This window comes from Hemiscyllium ocellatum, chromosome 1, assembly GCF_020745735.1.
Source record: "Hemiscyllium ocellatum isolate sHemOce1 chromosome 1, sHemOce1.pat.X.cur, whole genome shotgun sequence".
Classification (NCBI taxonomy): Eukaryota; Metazoa; Chordata; class Chondrichthyes; order Orectolobiformes; family Hemiscylliidae; genus Hemiscyllium; species Hemiscyllium ocellatum.
Window position 1 is genome coordinate 84,163,775 of NC_083401.1, and position 16,886 is coordinate 84,180,660.

General features: G+C 39.9%; 1 protein-coding gene across 4 annotated transcripts in view; it reads right to left on the reverse strand.

Annotated features, from left to right (window-relative positions):
* adamts6 (ADAM metallopeptidase with thrombospondin type 1 motif, 6) overlaps positions 1 to 16,886 on the reverse strand; it is a 326,411-nt gene that overhangs the window by 161,660 nt on the left and 147,865 nt on the right. For all 4 annotated transcript variants that reach the window (XM_060823800.1, XM_060823780.1, XM_060823790.1 and 1 more), the window contains exons 8-9: positions 10,485 to 10,528; positions 9,011 to 9,116 (exon numbers count right to left, since the gene is read on the reverse strand). In XM_060823800.1, the coding sequence (XP_060679783.1) occupies positions 9,011 to 9,116; positions 10,485 to 10,528 (150 nt within the window). The remainder of the gene's footprint in view (positions 1 to 9,010; positions 9,117 to 10,484; positions 10,529 to 16,886) is intronic.

Consider the following 16,886-nt stretch of genomic DNA (forward strand, 5'->3'; position numbering starts at 1 on the left):
CAGGGAAAGGGAGGAAAAACTGGCAGCCCACTCTTGTATGCCTCCTCCTGGTGACTCAACCAAGGCGTGGCAAGACGGGAGGGTGGAAAACTGTGCAGGAGGACTGGAACCTTTGCCACATGGTTTAACATCAGTTTACAGTGCTGAGTCAACGAGGAGTCTTGAGACTTCTGTGGGGTGAACAGGCTTCTAACCAATGGAGCAGACCATGGGAACCAAACTACTAAAATAAGTGAAGTAAAATAAAATTAAGCACAGGAAAGTAAATTGTAATGATGTCTGAATCACATTAAAGAATTGAAATAACAGTTAAAGTACAAATGAACATTTCTGGACTGTCTGTTTGGCTATGTGCATGTGAACATGTGTTCAAAAGAATTTTTGTGAGATTTAGTGCTTTAGATAGGATCAGGAAGAAATTTATTTGTATGAGTGCAATAAAGACCAATGGAAAAGATAATGTCCTACTCTAATCATACTCTTGAACAACATACACCTTGATATTGGGTCAGATCATTTTCTAGGCTTTTGTGATGGCCATTTAAGCATTAAGAGTTTTCTGTAGAGAGTGAATAAATGAGAGTTTAGTTAAGCCACATTTGGAATATTGTATGCAGTTCTGGTTGCTACACTATAGGAAGGAAATAGATGCCTTGGAGAGGATGCAAAAGAGGTTTGCCAGGCTGTTGCCAGGTTTGGGCATAGAATCCCTACAGTATGGAAACAGGCCATTAGGCCCAACAAGTCCACACCAACCATCCGAAGAGTAACGCATCCAGACACATTCCCCTACTCTACATTTATCCCTGACTGATACACCTAACCCACACATCTCTGAATACTAAGGGCAATTTCGCATGGCTAATTCATCTAACCTGCACATTGTTGAATTGTGGGAGGAAACCAGAGCACCCAAAGGAAACCCATGCATACAGAGAGAATGTACAAACACCATACAGACAGTCACCCAAGGCTGGATTTGAACCCAGGTCCCTGGTGCCATGAGGCAGCAGTGCTAAGCCACTGAGCCACCGAACCACTGTGCCACTCCCATGTATGTTAGCAGTAAAGAGAGCTTGGATTGCTAGAGAGTTGGAGGCTGAGAGGTGACATAATATAAGTGTATAACATTATGAGAGACATGGAGTCTTTTTTCCAGGGTGTAAATGTCAAATATGGGGGGGCGTAGATTTAAGGTGAGAGGGGAAATACCTAAAGGAGCTGTGTGAGGAAGGGTTTTTACACTGAAGGTGATAGGTGCCTGGAACACACTGCCACCGGAAGTGGTCAAAGCAGATACAATAGCAAAGTTTAAGAACTAATTAGACAGACAAATGACAAGGCAGGAAATACAGGGACATGTACCATGTGCAGACAGATGGGATTATGTTTGATTGGCATTATGGTTGGCACCGAAATGGTAGGCTGAATGGTCTCTTTCTGAGTTATTACTTTTCTATGATTTCTTGGTGCTATTTGTATGAAACCTGAAGGAGTTGTACTTCTAACCAGTTCCACAGTATTGTGTCCTTACTGGGTGAGGTAAGTGGGCTAACATTAATTTTATTAACATGGACAAGCAATCTGTGGTGGAACGGCAGGCACCAACAGTCCATCCAAATAATATGTAGCAGATCCACTTATGATCTGGATTCAGGCCAACTAACTTCTGTGTATAATGTCCACTTCAGGCTTGTAAATCAACTTAGAATGATTGCTGACTGTCCTACTGCATGTAATTTATTTCATTTCTATGAAGATATGATATTGATTTTTGGGCATTGTACAATTCTAAAACTGCAGGTGATGAAGGCTCAATAATTGTCACTATATCTTAGTGGCAATTTCAAAACACTGTTGAGTCTGAAGATTCCTGACTCTGCATTTTCTTTGCTACAGGTTTATCCAATCACAGTGCCTTGAACATCATCACCTGGGAAGCAGAAAGCAACAGACACACACAATTCCCTTACACATTGGCAATCAAAAGGCAGTGAGTCAGAATGGAATAATGTATAGTCAGATAAAAAATCTGGAGTTTTGCTCAATTACTGTGGGTGTCAGGAAAATGTTTTGCACAACGATTCCCTTGGAGATTAGTATGCGGGGTAAAGTCAGTAAGAGGACACATTGTACATAATCTGTGCCAGGGAAGAATTTGATAGGATGGGTGACATTTTATTATTCCATTCTTCATGTTCATATTCTGCTCTCTGTCTTTCTCGAAGGATTCTTGGCTGAAGAGGAACACTTGGCTGTTTAAATCACAACCAGGTTTTACACCACAACACTTCACAGAACCTGGGAGCAGAATGTAAATTGCAGCAACCCTTGTCATCTCACACAGTCAGAAAGGAGTAATAATTTATGCGGATGTTTAGAAGACCCACTTCAGTTCCCAAGGAATTCGACCCAGTTGTTTTAAAAGTTGTGTAGCCCCCTAGTCCTCAACACTCACACCTCTCTACACATAGATGGCCATTCATGTCAACCCTTGTTCCCTATCCAGCAATATCCACACATTTCCTTAGCTACTCACCCTGACACATATAATGGAGGCAAGGGAGGAAATGGCAGGGGTTCTGGCAGAAATTGTCAAATCCTCTCTGGCCATTGGCAAGGTGCCAGAAGGCTGGAGAACTGTTAACGTTGACCCATACTGTCATACACTGTAGAAACAGGTCCTATGGCCCATCATGTCTATGCTGACCAACAAACACCAAACTATACTAGTGTGCTTCCAATTAAACCTGTTGGACTATAACTTGGTGTTGTGTGATTTTTAACTTTGTACACCCCAGTCCAACACTGACATCTCCAAATCATGTATACTAATGTCATTTACCTGCACTTAGTTCATACCCTGCTCTGCCCAAACATTTTAAGTGCTCATCCAGATGCTTCTTAAATATTGCCAGGATATCTGCCTCCACCACCCTCTCAGGCAGCATGTTCCACATATCCACCACACTTTGCATAAAAACATTTTTTTCAGATATTAAACCACTTACTATTCACTTAAACATATTCCCTCTGGTCGTAGACACGTCTGCCATGCGGATGAGATTCTCACAATCTACTCGGTATCTGTCTGTCATAATTTTGTACACCTCAATGAGAGCCCCCCCTCAGTCTCCTCTGCTCCATGGAAAACAAACCCAGCCTATCCAGACTTCATAACTGAGACTATTCATCCCAGGCAACATCCTGGTGAAACTCGCCACCTGTTTGAACTGCATACAATATTCCATCTGATGCCCAACCAATGTTTCATAAAACTGCAACAAGACTTCTTTGCTCCTATATTCTATACTACAGCTAAGGATGGCAAGCAGCCTGCTTGCCTTCTTCACCATTGTACAATTCTAAAACTGCAGGTGATGAAGATGCCTGGTCTTTATTAGCCAAGGCATAGAAAGCAAAAGCGAGGAAGCTTTGTTGAAACTGTGCAAAGCACTTGTTAGACCACAAAAGGAGTACTGAATGCAGTTCTGGTCACCATATTGGATACAATCACACTAGAGAGGATGCAGAAGCGACTCTGCAAGATGTTATGTGGGCTGGAGAGTCTGGGTTTTGTACAAAGATTGGCTGGGGTTCATTTCCTAGAAGCAGTGAAGGTTGAGAGGGGACCTGATTCAGGTGTCTCACTTTATAAGGTGGATAAGAAAGCACTTTTTCTATCAGTAGAGGACCTAATAACTCGAGACTATAGATTTAAACTAAGAGGAGAGTTGAGGAGAATGTGTTTCACTTACAGGGTGATAAGACTCTGCAGCTCGCTGACTGAAAGGGTGTTTGACTCAAAAAATCTTGTAATATTTAAGTACTATTTCAATATTTGATTTGATTTGATTTATTACTGTCAAATGTACCTAGTTCAGTGAAAAGTGTTGTTTTGCATGCAGTAAAAGCAGATCATCAAAGTGCATCAGGATAATAGAACAATGAAGAATAAAATGACAGGGCTGCAGAGAAGGTGCACAAGGAGTGGGGTGAACATTAAATTTAAAATTTGAGAGGTCTATTTAGAACTACAATAAAAGCAGGGGAAAAGTGTTCTTGAATTTATTTGTACATGCATACAAACTGATATATCTTCTGCCCAACCAAAGAAGATGGAAGAGAATATAACCAGTGTGGGAGAGATTTTTGATTATGTTGGTTGCTTTCCTGAGGTAACTGGAAGTATAGTTTGAGTCTATACATTGGATGGAAGGCTGGTTTGCATGATGGACTGGGCTGTGTTCAGGACTCTCTGTAGTTTCTTGCAGTCTTGGGAAGACAGCATCCAGATAGAAGGCTTTCTATGATGCATTTGTAAAACTTGGTAAGAGTCCTTGTAGACATGCAGAATTTCCTTAGTCTCCTGTAAAACTAGAGACGTAGTTGTACTTTATTGACCATTACATTGACATAGGTGAACCAGGACAGATTGTTGGTGATCATCACTCCCTGGAACTTGACACTCTGACCATCTCCGCCTCAGCACCATTGTTGCAGATGGGCGTGTGTCCCCCACTTTGCTTCCTGAAGTCAAAGACTAGCCCTTTCATTTTGTTGACATTGATGGTCAGGTTGTTGTCTTTAGACCATGCCACTAAGTACTCTCTCTTTATCCTGTCTTGTTGTTGTTTGAGATCCACCCTAAAACAGTCATGTCATCAGCAAATGTGTAAATGGATTTGGGACAGAATTTTGCCACATAGCTGTGTGCGTATAAGGAGTATATGAGGAGTATGAGGAGTAAAGAGTGTATAAGGAGTACTTACTAGCATTGTCATAGTCTCCAGGGCTATGAATCAAAAGCCACAAAATGGGATTAGTGTCAACAATTCTTTGTTTATTGGCATAGACATGATGGGCCAAATAGCCTCCTTCAATGCTTTAAATGTTTCTGAGTCTCTGCCCTCCACCAACTGACCATGTACCCTCATCACTGATATTGTTCCTCCACAGTCAACTCATGGACAACCCTGTTGTGTTAATGTCGCATTGAAACTCAGCCAAATATTCATAATACTACAATCATAGTCTTGGGAAATGTCAACAAGTAATCCCTCAAAAATGCATAAATAAATAGTAATTTCTTTTTCCAACTTAGATTGGACAACCTGCCAATCTAAACAATCCAACAGACTTTTTTTGTTAACTCACTGTCAGTTTCAGTCTGTTTTTGTCACATTTTAAGAACTGGGGACTACAAATCTTCAGATTGTAACATTTAAACAGATTTTAACTGCCCTCCAAGAGCTTTAGATCAAACCATATATGGATTAAGGCCTGCAGAGCAGTCAAAATGGGGTCTGTTTAAATTTAGCACTGAGTTAAATAGCTAGGTTCAGTTTGCATTTCCCACCTGTTTGAATCATGCCCTACCTCCTTCTCCTTGCAGACAATCACTGAATCTGTCCAGTGTAAATATGCCATTCACACATTTTTAAGGGTTCAACAGGGTTTTTCAAACTCTGGGAAAATCCAGTCCAGATTTAAAGTAAATATATTTTACTTTACTTCATAAATGCAGTCTGTGGATAAAATTGTGACCATTGCTTTGAAAATTCAAATCATGAGCACATGGATGCTTGGACATGAAATCAGAATGTAGAGGCCTTAAGATTATTATTTCAGCTTTCTGAAAAAGCGATGGAAAGTTTCGATTTCTTTGCCTGATGTGATCTCTGAGTAAATAATGGATTATTTTCTTTGTTGTTTTTATCTGAAGGTATTCAGGGAAGGAAATTTATACAACTAGATAATTCCTCTCCCACTTTCAATGGTAAGAAATTAGGGTTAAACATATTCACAATAGAGATTGTAGAATCCAATAGATTAAAAAGATAGCTATGAAACTGACAATATTTAAGGGTATTAGGAAGTTCATTTCCCCACATGCTGCATGATAAAACCAATGAGACTGCACGAGATGACAGTGGAATGTGGGAATATCATAGAGTGATAGGCTTGCTTCTTCCCTTAAGAGTCATACATGGATAGATTATGGTCTGGTTTTTAGATTTTTTTAAATTGACAAACAAACCAATAAAGTGTAAATCTTTTAGAAACATAGAAAATAGGAACAGGAATAAGATATTCAGTCCTTTTGAGTCTGCTACACCATTCAATGTAATCATTACAGCGTGAAAACAGGCCCTTCAGCCCAACAAGTCCACACCTACCCTCTGAAAAGTAGCCCACCCAGACCCATTTCCCTACCGGATATTTACCCCTGGCTAATACACCTAACACAATAGGCATTATCCACATCTTTGGATTAGATTAGATTCCCTACTATATGGAAACAGGCCCTTCGGCCCAACTAGTCCACACCGACCCTCCGAACAGTAACCTACTCAGACCCATTTCCCTCTGACTAATGCACCTAACATCATGGGCAATTTAGCATGGCCAATTCACCTGACCTGCACATCTTTGGACTGTGGGAGGAAACCAGAGCACCCAGAGGAAACCAATGCTGACACAGGGAGAATATGCAAACTCCACATAGACAGTTGCCCAAGGCTGGAATTGAACCCAGGACCCTGACGCTGTGAGGCAGCAGTGCTAACCACTGAGCCACAGTGCTGGATTGTGGGAGGAAATGCACACAGACATGGGGAGAATGTGCAGGCTCCACACAGTCACCCAAGCTGGGAATTGAGCCCAGGTCCTTGACGCTGTAAGGCAACAGTGCTAAACACTGAGCCACCATGCCACCCTTAACAAATTCTTTGGATTGTGGGAGGAAACCCATGGAGATACAGGGAGAATGTGCAAACTCCACACAGACAGTCGCCCAAGGCAGGAATTGAACCAGGGTCCCTGGTGCTGTGAGATAGCAGTGCTAACCACTGACCATCGTGCCCCTCTGTAAATGGCTGAGTAGGATGATCGTGGCTGATCATCCTTTTTACTTTTATCCTATCCTGCAAGGTTAAAAGGAAAGTTGAAGAGAAGGGATGAACTTAAAAAAATGCAGTGAACATGAAAATGTTCACTGAGCTCTAACTGCCTGACAGAGAGAGAGAGAGAGAGAGAGAGAATTAATTAAAGGCAATGAAAAAAAAGAAAATGGGAAAATGGCATCTAATGTAACTTCCGAAAACAATAACACTTAAGCAGAATAGGAATTTTAGCTATGAAGGCAGGAAGCTTGATATGGAAAATTTGTAAAGTTGACCAATCAATCTTCTTTGAAGGACCTCACCCACTATATTTCTGTTCTTGGGAAGTTTGGGCAGGTTGCAGCTTGGTCTATCACCTTGGGAGGGAGATCGAGGTAACCATTGAGGTGAGTGAGCATTGAGGCTGGTTGCTCAGAAGGTCCATCTCAATTCTCTGAGGCTTTGGATAAAAGAAATAAATGTACCCTTAATAAGTCTGATAGAAAAATAATTGAGAAGGCAAGTGGTGAGGATGACATAAACAGTTTACAAAGGAGTATAGACAAGTTAAGTAAGTGAATAAAAGCTTGACAGTGGGAATATATTGTTTTAAAATCTGAGGTTATGCAATTTTGTAGGAAGATTACAGTAACTGAATATTAATTAAATGGTGAAAAATATAGAAAGGTAATGATCTCTACAGGGATTTGGGAATCCACAAACATGAGTCCCAAAAAAGGTACCATCCAAGTTCAGTGGGTAATAGGAAAGGCAAAGGGAATGTTGGTCTTTATTTCAAAGGGAATGGAGAATAAAAGGGAATAAAATGAAGGAGATTTTGCTAAAATATGCAAGGCATTAGTCAGACCACAGCTGGAATATTTTAAAGAGTTTTGGGCCCCTTATCTAAGGAAATATATATGCTGGTATTGGAGGCAGTCCAGTGAAGGTTCACTGGGCCGTTACCAGGTATGGAGGGACTCTCTTATGAGGAGAGTTTGACTAGGTTCAGCCTATAGTCATTGAAATATAGAAGAATGATGGGCAACTGATTGAAATAATTGAGGACTGTCAGGGTAGATGTGAAAAGTTGTTTCCCCTTGAGGAGGGGAGTCTAGGCCCTGAGGCATAATCTCAGATAAAGGTTGCACATTTAAGACAGAAGTGAGAGGAATTCCTTCTCTGAGAGTGTTGTGAAACAGCGGAATTCTTTACCAGAGAGGGCTGTCAAGGCTAGGTCATTAAGTATATTCAGGGGTGGGACAGGCAGATTTTAATCATTTAAATTATCAAGGGTTATGGGGAAAAGGAAGGGAAGTGCAGTTGAGGATTATCAAATTAGCCATGATATCACTGAATAGCAGAACAGACTCGATGGGCTCAATGACCTCCTTTTCCTCCTACGTCCGACAGTCTTATGATCATGCATTAAGAATCCTATAAATCTTATCTTTCTAAACAATGTTAACTCCTTTTCTAAAATTTACAAGGAATACTTATAACAATGCAGTTATTCTTCTGATATTGGCTGATGTGTGATGTGGTGTATCATTGCAACTGTGCACAATGCAGTCAAATGACAAGATATATATTACATCTAGTATTCTTTCATAAAAAGGAATTCCCAGTTGCATAGAATCATAGAATATTAAAACACAGGAGACCATTTGGCTATGAGTCTGCACCACAAATTTATCTACATCAATAGGAAAAGTGAACACTGAAGACCAGTCACTCACCAATGTTCTTAACAGTCAGTCATAAATGCTACTGGCAGAAGTCAAAACAATAATATACTGTATGGGAAAAGGCAGCTGACCGCAGGGAGGGGAGAATAGGAGAAGGAGTGGGTAGGGAATGGTGTGTGCCATGAAACAATAAGCTTAAGTGTTAATATATTTTTAAAAACATTCTCTCTTTTTAAAGGCATGATTGTATTTACAGCTACTGTACTATAGACAGGAGGCACAACGGGGGAAATATCACTTAATTGACATTTATAGTTAGCATTCGTAAACTAATATCACCTCAAGTTACTAAGAATTACATTTCGGTGAATTTGGCAAAGAAATACAAAGAATTCATTTTAAAATTGGGGGAATGGGGATTACTTTTAATTCACTCACTTGTGACCAATCTCATGTGCAATTGTGAATGCTGAACCCAAGCCAATATCTTCATTGATGCTGCAGCTTCGCTCAGGCTCGCACATTCCAGCCACTGAGGCCAAGCCTGAATAAATACAGGGAGACACAAAGGGTCAAGCCAAGGTGTTTCAGTCTTGTTATAAAGGCTTAGGCTTTTTTAAATACATTTAAAATCTATGTACACAGAAGGAATAATTGGCAAAAGGTTAAGTTTATAGTCATTTGCGTATTCACTGGAGGGAATTGCACTTTACAGGCCAGACATTAATTTTTTTTTGAGCTGCAGCCAGCACTGGAAAACGTCTAGACTAGAGGTTAGATTTATAAATTTACTTCTGGTAACTTGGGACCACCTGAAACTTGAGCCTGAAGAGGGAACTAAAACCAACATTCTTATTTTTTTTTCTATTCTTACCTAGCGAGAAGTAAAATGCATTTTTTGTCAAGCTATTTTCTTTTGGAGTAGCGATTTGTTTATAGTGCAGCAAATTGTTGAAATAGGTAATTGTTATCTTTACACATTTAAATTTGTCACATGGAGCAGTCTTATAAATAGAAGAGAAAATAATTCTGAAATAGCTCAGAACTGCTGTGAGGAATTTACCTTTCAGTATTTTAAGCAATAAATTATGCATAAGAAAATATTTAAATATTCAATGAAAAATAGAATTTCAGACCATAAGGTGCCTTTTAAAACAATGTATAATCTGCAGCCATCCCTTTAAACCTTATAGGAGTCTGCTGATGAGCAGATTGTATACTTTGAAAGCATCAGTCAGCAGGTTTTGATTGTTTTAGTGTAATTTCTAGCATTGGTAAATGTGACAGACTGTGGGTAAAATTATACTCAAATCACATGGGAAATGCTACATAATGTTTGTGCTGGAGCAAGTTGCAACTGAATCAAGAATCCACAATGCGTGAAAAGTCCAGGTACACAATTTAATAAAGCAAGTCAAGTGTTGGGGCTCATCATATACACCCAAATGTAAATGTGTTTTTGTTTTTGTGTACTTTTCAGCAAAATAGAAGTGGAAAAAGTGCTGCAAAATTCAACGTATCAATGAGATTTGCTATTGCCAATCATGATAGTATACAGTAAATAACAGGTGACAGAAATGCATAATTGTAATAAAATAGTAATACAAGATAGATTTGCTAGTGGACTTTGAGAAACAAAGTTAGTTAGCACATATATTAGTTATATTTGCATGATGTTTCTAGTTGAGGAAAATACACAGTAGGTTTATTGTTTAATTGAAACCTGTTGCTGAGAAAGAAAAGGTTTACAATGCTTCACCTAATTTAAACATAAAGTAATTCTAAAAGATGATTTAAAATAATCTAAAATGAACCATCTTTAAGAAAAAAACAACTAGCATCAAAAATAGCAGGATAATGGATCAATAAAAATAATTGGGACACAATACTAGTTGCATAAGTAAAAACTTACCTAGGGTTCCGCAGGGCTTGTTTTTATAGGTGCAGATGTCATACCTGAGGAGAGAAATTACGAAGAATTCAGTAGCATATAAAATATTGTTTTGTTTTATAAAGCTAGTCCATTAACAAAGCGTAGTTAACGCTTGTAGACGATGATTGGTGAAATTATATGTTGCCAGCTAGTACTGGCGTTTTCAGCACTATAGTGAAGATGATGTGAACAGCACGCTTACAGGATTTGGCTTCGAGCCAATGGGACATCTGCCAGTTTAAAAAGTTAAACTTGATCCTTGTAGTCATAAGCTTCAATGAAAAGAAAATGGTTTGAGGTGAAGAGACGCAATATGTCTGGAGACACAGTCACAGTAAATGGTTGGTTCTGGGGCCTTTTGTTACAAAAAAAGGAAAGAAAATTCTAATTGTGAATAGATGATGGACTTTCAAGATGGTGAGATTAATGTACATTTTCTAAAGCAAAATATTAATGGTGAAGTAAACATGCATCACATTTAATTTAATAATCGAATACTTCCCTAACAGGTCTTCTTCATATTTTGACTCAAAAACATCTTCCTTGAGCCAAATAGGTAAGTGTAGTGAAACCCCTTTAACACATTTTGAGGGGCAATAGGATAATGACATTAGGGTGTTGCTTTCATTACGCTCTTTAATGTAACATGTAAAAATTGTACCTTTCCCAAGCAGCATCAGACCTTTTCTGTAAAGCATTAAAGCAATGAGCACAATCAACATATTTTCAAAGCCTTATTTATAGATGTGGATAACCTTCAAGCTGAAGAGGCCAGTATAGCAAAAGTTTGGTCCATAAGTATATGAATGAACCAACTTGCAACCCTACAAAGGAAGATAGATCTTACAGACATTTTAGGACAATATAGGTTCTATAGTACTTTGGAAGTAAATGTGTGCATATGGGGAGGGGGCAGGGATAATGTTAACAATATAAGGTAGACTGAAGATTACATTATATAATAGCCTCTTTGGCATCTGCAAGCAGCAGTTTTGAATAGTGTGTTGTCTCCTAGGTGCCATTAAGAGAATTTAGAAAAATGGAAATTATTCCGAAAATGTTAGGTGATCATGCAGGAATCATGATTTATGTGCATTCAGTGACCTAAGAAAGATCAAGCTGTAAATCTTATAAAGCACTTTGAGGAGTTAAGCATTAGATTAAAACACGGGACTTCAAGGAAACTAATCACACAATTACTCCCACAGTTCCACATCTGACCAGTTTGGAAATGGTATACGAGATAGATATATCAACACATCGCTACAAACATTAAAAAGCACTTTTGAACTTGAGGATATTAAATCAAAATTTGGGAAGGGGGAAGCTGACTAAATATCAACTAAACACTTGTTCAGATTATTGTATACCGGAAGAAAAATAAACAGTCAAACAGATTTAAATCAAAAAGATCGAAGATACTACAATTCAAGAATGGAATCTAAATGATGATGCATTGAACAAATAACAAAGAAGTGATGAGGTTGGAAATTTATTAAAGTTTGAGCTGAGGAGGAATTTAATGGGAAAGGAGACTAGAAACTGGGGAAACTGAAGAGAGGTAAACATATGGAAAGTTTCAACATGGACAGGTGAAAATCTGGCAAGGGTGAAGGAGGAGCTGATAAAACGCATTAACTTGAATTATAATGGGCTGAAGCTTACAACTTTTGGCTCATTGCAAGATGTGTTAAGTTTAGAGGGTTTTTTCCCATGAGACCTAACACATTTTCTTGCCACATCTTATCAAACTCACCTCAATAACAAACTATCCTATGTTTTATTCCTACCTTACCATGTACCATTCCCAGAACAATTCGCCTCTTAGCAGATATCCACCTAAAGGCTGCTGTCTCCTGCACCTGCATCATCTTTGAGAGGCCATTAGCACATGGACAAGAGTTGGCAATCGGCCATTACACTTCGCCAGTATCATGACACAGCAGCCACAGTGCCCATGGCTGTCATTCCCTCACACAGACAACCCCATTCTCTCACTCTAATTGCTGTTTAACCATCACACCATTACTTTACCTCTCTGCAACTACATCCCATCTAAAGACTTTCTCCAATTGCTCCAATTGCCCACTTCAGATCCGCAGCTTGTCATTGTCCAGCGGGGGAGGGGGCATTACAGACAGAAATCAGACAATTCCAAACATTAGTTTTTATCTACAGATAGCAAATATAACCATGTAGAAAATAGAAACAGGAATAAACCATTTGCCTCTTTGAGCCTGCTCAAACATTTAATATGAATCTGGCTTATCATCCAACTTAGTACCCTAGCCCACTTTCTTCCCATATGTTTTGATCCCTTTAGCCATAAGAACTATGTCCTTGAAAACATTCCCTGTATTGGCCACAAAATGCATTCTGTGACAGAGAATTCCACAAGCTCATCACTCCCTGGGTGATGAACCTTCCTCGTCTCAGTCCTAACTGGCCGACACAGTGTACTTAGGTAATGAGTCCTGATTCTGAATCCCTGATCACCCGGAACATCCTTCCAGCATTTACTCTGTTTAGTACTGATGGTCATCTATCACTCCCTGGAAGGTGCTAATCACATTGAAGATCAACGTGGCTGTGCCATTTACAGCCACATGGAGAGGATGGCCTCCAACTCCTGCAGTCATCAAGTCCTGCTCCATTTTCAAAGCCTGTGTCAGCATTGTTCCTCAACTGGGATTGCTGGTCCTCCTGCATTTGCTTTAGACTTCTTAGAAAGGCAACAACAGTGATCAACAAGCAACCAGGAGCTGGACACTGGACTCTCAATGGAAGTAACCAATGTTGGAAACACAAGGTGTGAAAGAGGCTCTTAGATCTCTAAAGAGTCATCAGTGGTAGACACTGCAGGTGGGGGCTGAGCACACCCCTCCAGACAGTGAGATATTCTGCACCCCGATAACGGGTGTCTCTATGTCATGTCTCTATCATCCATTCAGCCTCAGTGTGTTCACCAACTTGGTGAAGACGCCATGCTGGATGAGAAACCAACATTTTCAATCAAAAGGAAATGCCTCATGTACTGTGAGCCCCTTCTATTCCCAGATCCATATCAATCATTGAACTACTCACAGATTCGGTACAGACCATGGTTAAATTACACAGATGATGAAGCAGTTGCGTGAGCTTCCCACAACATCGTTAGAAGATGGACAATTAATAGTCCTGTATTATATGGAAAATCAGGAACCATAGTGACCCCATATGTAGGAAGTGTGTTCAGCTGCAGCTTCTGATTGACTGCATGGAGCAGCTGGACCTGTGAATGAACTTCCAATGGAGCATCCATGGGGCCGAGATTGTCATGGATGGCACATTTACTGAGTTAGTCACGGCACAAGTAAAGGCTACACAGATAGAAAAGAGTTGGATGACTACCAAGAAGATGAGTAACCATGGGCAGGCCGTGCAGAAGTCCCCTGTCACACAGGCAGACCATGTTGGATACTGAAGGGGGCAATGTAGTTTAGATGAATTTCTCAACATTTTTGAGAAATTCAGCCTATCCCACCAAAGTCAAACCATCGATTTGAATTTGAAATTCTGAGCCAGGAACCAAGTGATCTTCTTGAGAATTTCTCACCAAGAATGAGAACCGTAGCCAGCAAGTGTAAATTCAAGAAGAGGATGAAATGTGTTAGACAAGCTCATTGTGGGGCTCGGCATGTCCTGCTGTCCAAAGGAAGTCTAGTTGAAATATTAGCACATCACAGGCTGTTGACACCACCAGTGCACATGAGGCATGAATTAACAAATGAAGATACCGACAATCCAAAATTCTAGTCTTAGCTTATGATTAAGTTGAGAGAGTTAGCAAGATTAATGCAATAAGACAGCAACAAAAGAACACATACAAGATGGAGTGAAACTGGTACAAGAGCTGTGACCATAAATTCACAGACAGAAAAAAATGTCCCACATAAAGTAGATTCACAGGTAGATAGGATAATGAGGAAGGTGTTTGGTATGCTTTCCTTTATTGGTTAGAGTATTGAGTACAGGAGTTAAGAGATTATGTTGTGGCCGTACAAGATGTTGGTTAGGCTGCTTTTGGAATACATCCTATTGGAAGGATGTTGTGAAACCTGAAAGGGTTCAGAAAAGATTTACAAGGATGTTGCAGGGTTGGATGATTTGAGCTCTAGGGAGAGGCTGAATAGGCTGGGGATATTTTCCCCTGAGTGTTGGAGGCTAAGGGGTGACTTTTTCGAGGTTTATGAAATGATGAAGGGTGTGGATAGGGTAAATAGTCCAGAACTAGAGAGCATAAGTTAGGGTGAGAGAGGAAAGATATAAAAAAGACCTAAGGGGCAACTTTTTCACACAGAGGATGTTGTGTGTATGGAATGAGCTGTCAGAGGAAGTGGTGGAGGCTGGTACAATCACACCATTTAAAAGGTACCTGGATGGGTATAGGAATAGGAAGGGTTTGGAGGGATATGGGCTGGGTGCTGGCAAGTGGGACTAGATTAGGTTGGGATATCTGGTCGGCATGGACGGGTTGGACCGAAGTGTCTGTTTCCGTGCTGTACATCCCTATGATCTATGATCTATACAGATCAAGAGCTTGCAGAAAGCTCAATCATTGAGAAAAGATGTGCAGAACAAAAAAAAATGAGAAGGAAAGTAAATGAAAACATTTATACCCTAGGACACGACAATGATTTAGAGGAACAGTAGACAGAGATCATATGACTGCATGAAATGTCTCAATGAGAAAAGAAATGCATAATATTATTCATATCTGAAAAAAGGTGAGAAATAAGCCTACAACAATAAATCTGACGCTGAAGGTTGATACTGCAGCATAGGTTACATCAGTCTACTCAGACTATACCAGAGATCTTCTCAGAAAACTTGGAAGTAAATGGTTGACCAAAGAACGAGACTCAAAAACCAAGTAATATCATCCCCTGATGGCAATGAAATTGAAATCAACACGATTCAAAAAGGAAAAGACATTGGCTATATAATCAACACCACTGGAATAGAAAGTGTTGCTATACTGAGATTGAATATCTGCAAAGAGTTATACCTTCTCTCAATAAATCTCAATCGCCTACAGACTCTAGAGCCACAGTACTTATACACTAGTTCAGTTAAGTTTCTGGTCAATGGTAACCCTCAAGACATTGCTAGTGGGGGATTCAGTGACAATTACACCATTGAATGTCAAAGGTTGATAGTTAATCCTCTCTTTTGGGAGACTGTTGTTGCCTGATATATGTGGAGTGTGTATATGAATTGCCACTTGTCAGCACAAATGAGCACTGTCCAGGCCTTGATGCATTTGGCAACTGACTGCTTCAGTATCTGAGGAGTTGCAAATAGTGCTGAACATCATGTAATCATCAGAAAACATCCCCATTTCTGACCTTATGATGGAGGAAAGATCGTTGATGAAGCAACTGCAGATGGTTGAGGCTAGAACACTGCCCTGGGGAATCTCCTGCAGAGATGACTGACCTCCAACAACCATAACCATCTTCTTTTCTGCCAGGTATAAAGACAAGTGGAGCTCTTACAGGGTAGATCTTGATATTTAGCTTTGACATGGTCAATCCAGCAGTCAGAACCATGCATGGCTTTTGTAAAACCCATATCCTGCCTGTCCCTCAGTGTGGTGATGATACAATTGATTATGCCTAGAACATGAGTGAATACTTTGTGATTTGTTGAGATTGAGGAAGTTGGAAAGCTGTGTTGGTATTTAAGAACTCATGCTCAACACACATTTTGAACAAGACGAGTTTGCCAAGTCCAATTTTCCAATGACTCATTCCCATGGCGGGTGACCAGCACTAATATTTGCATTGCAGCCACCAAGAATGGTTACAAACAAATGAAAACCAAAATAGAAATTGCTAGAGAAACTCAGCAGGTTTAGCAGCATCTGTGGAGAGTGAACAAAGTTAAGGTTTCAAATCGAGTGACTCATCTTCAGAACTTAGATTGCCTGACATTGGCACAGCAGCAAACAAGGAACAGATGCCTTTGCCATTGAATTTACCTTGATGTCAACAAGGCTATTGCCATGGTAGAGGCACACACAATTTTGCAAGTCGCTGGCCATGTAGGGGGTGTTTAAACATAATCAGATGATTATTAACACTTGGGAAACCAAGTCAACTTACTGATGACATACATCATGATAATAAGGCTCATACCACCTTTGTGCTTTTCTTATTCCTTGTCCACTCCAAAACAATATGTAACCTTCATTAATTTTCTTAAATACTTGATCTTCAGGTTGGCCTGTCTCACTGCGAGGAGCAATCAGGGATTTGTACTTAGCCAGCTCTCCAACCACAAGAGCAGATGTCCTCAGGTCTGTTGCTCATGGTGTATCTATCATGGTACATCAGTCCC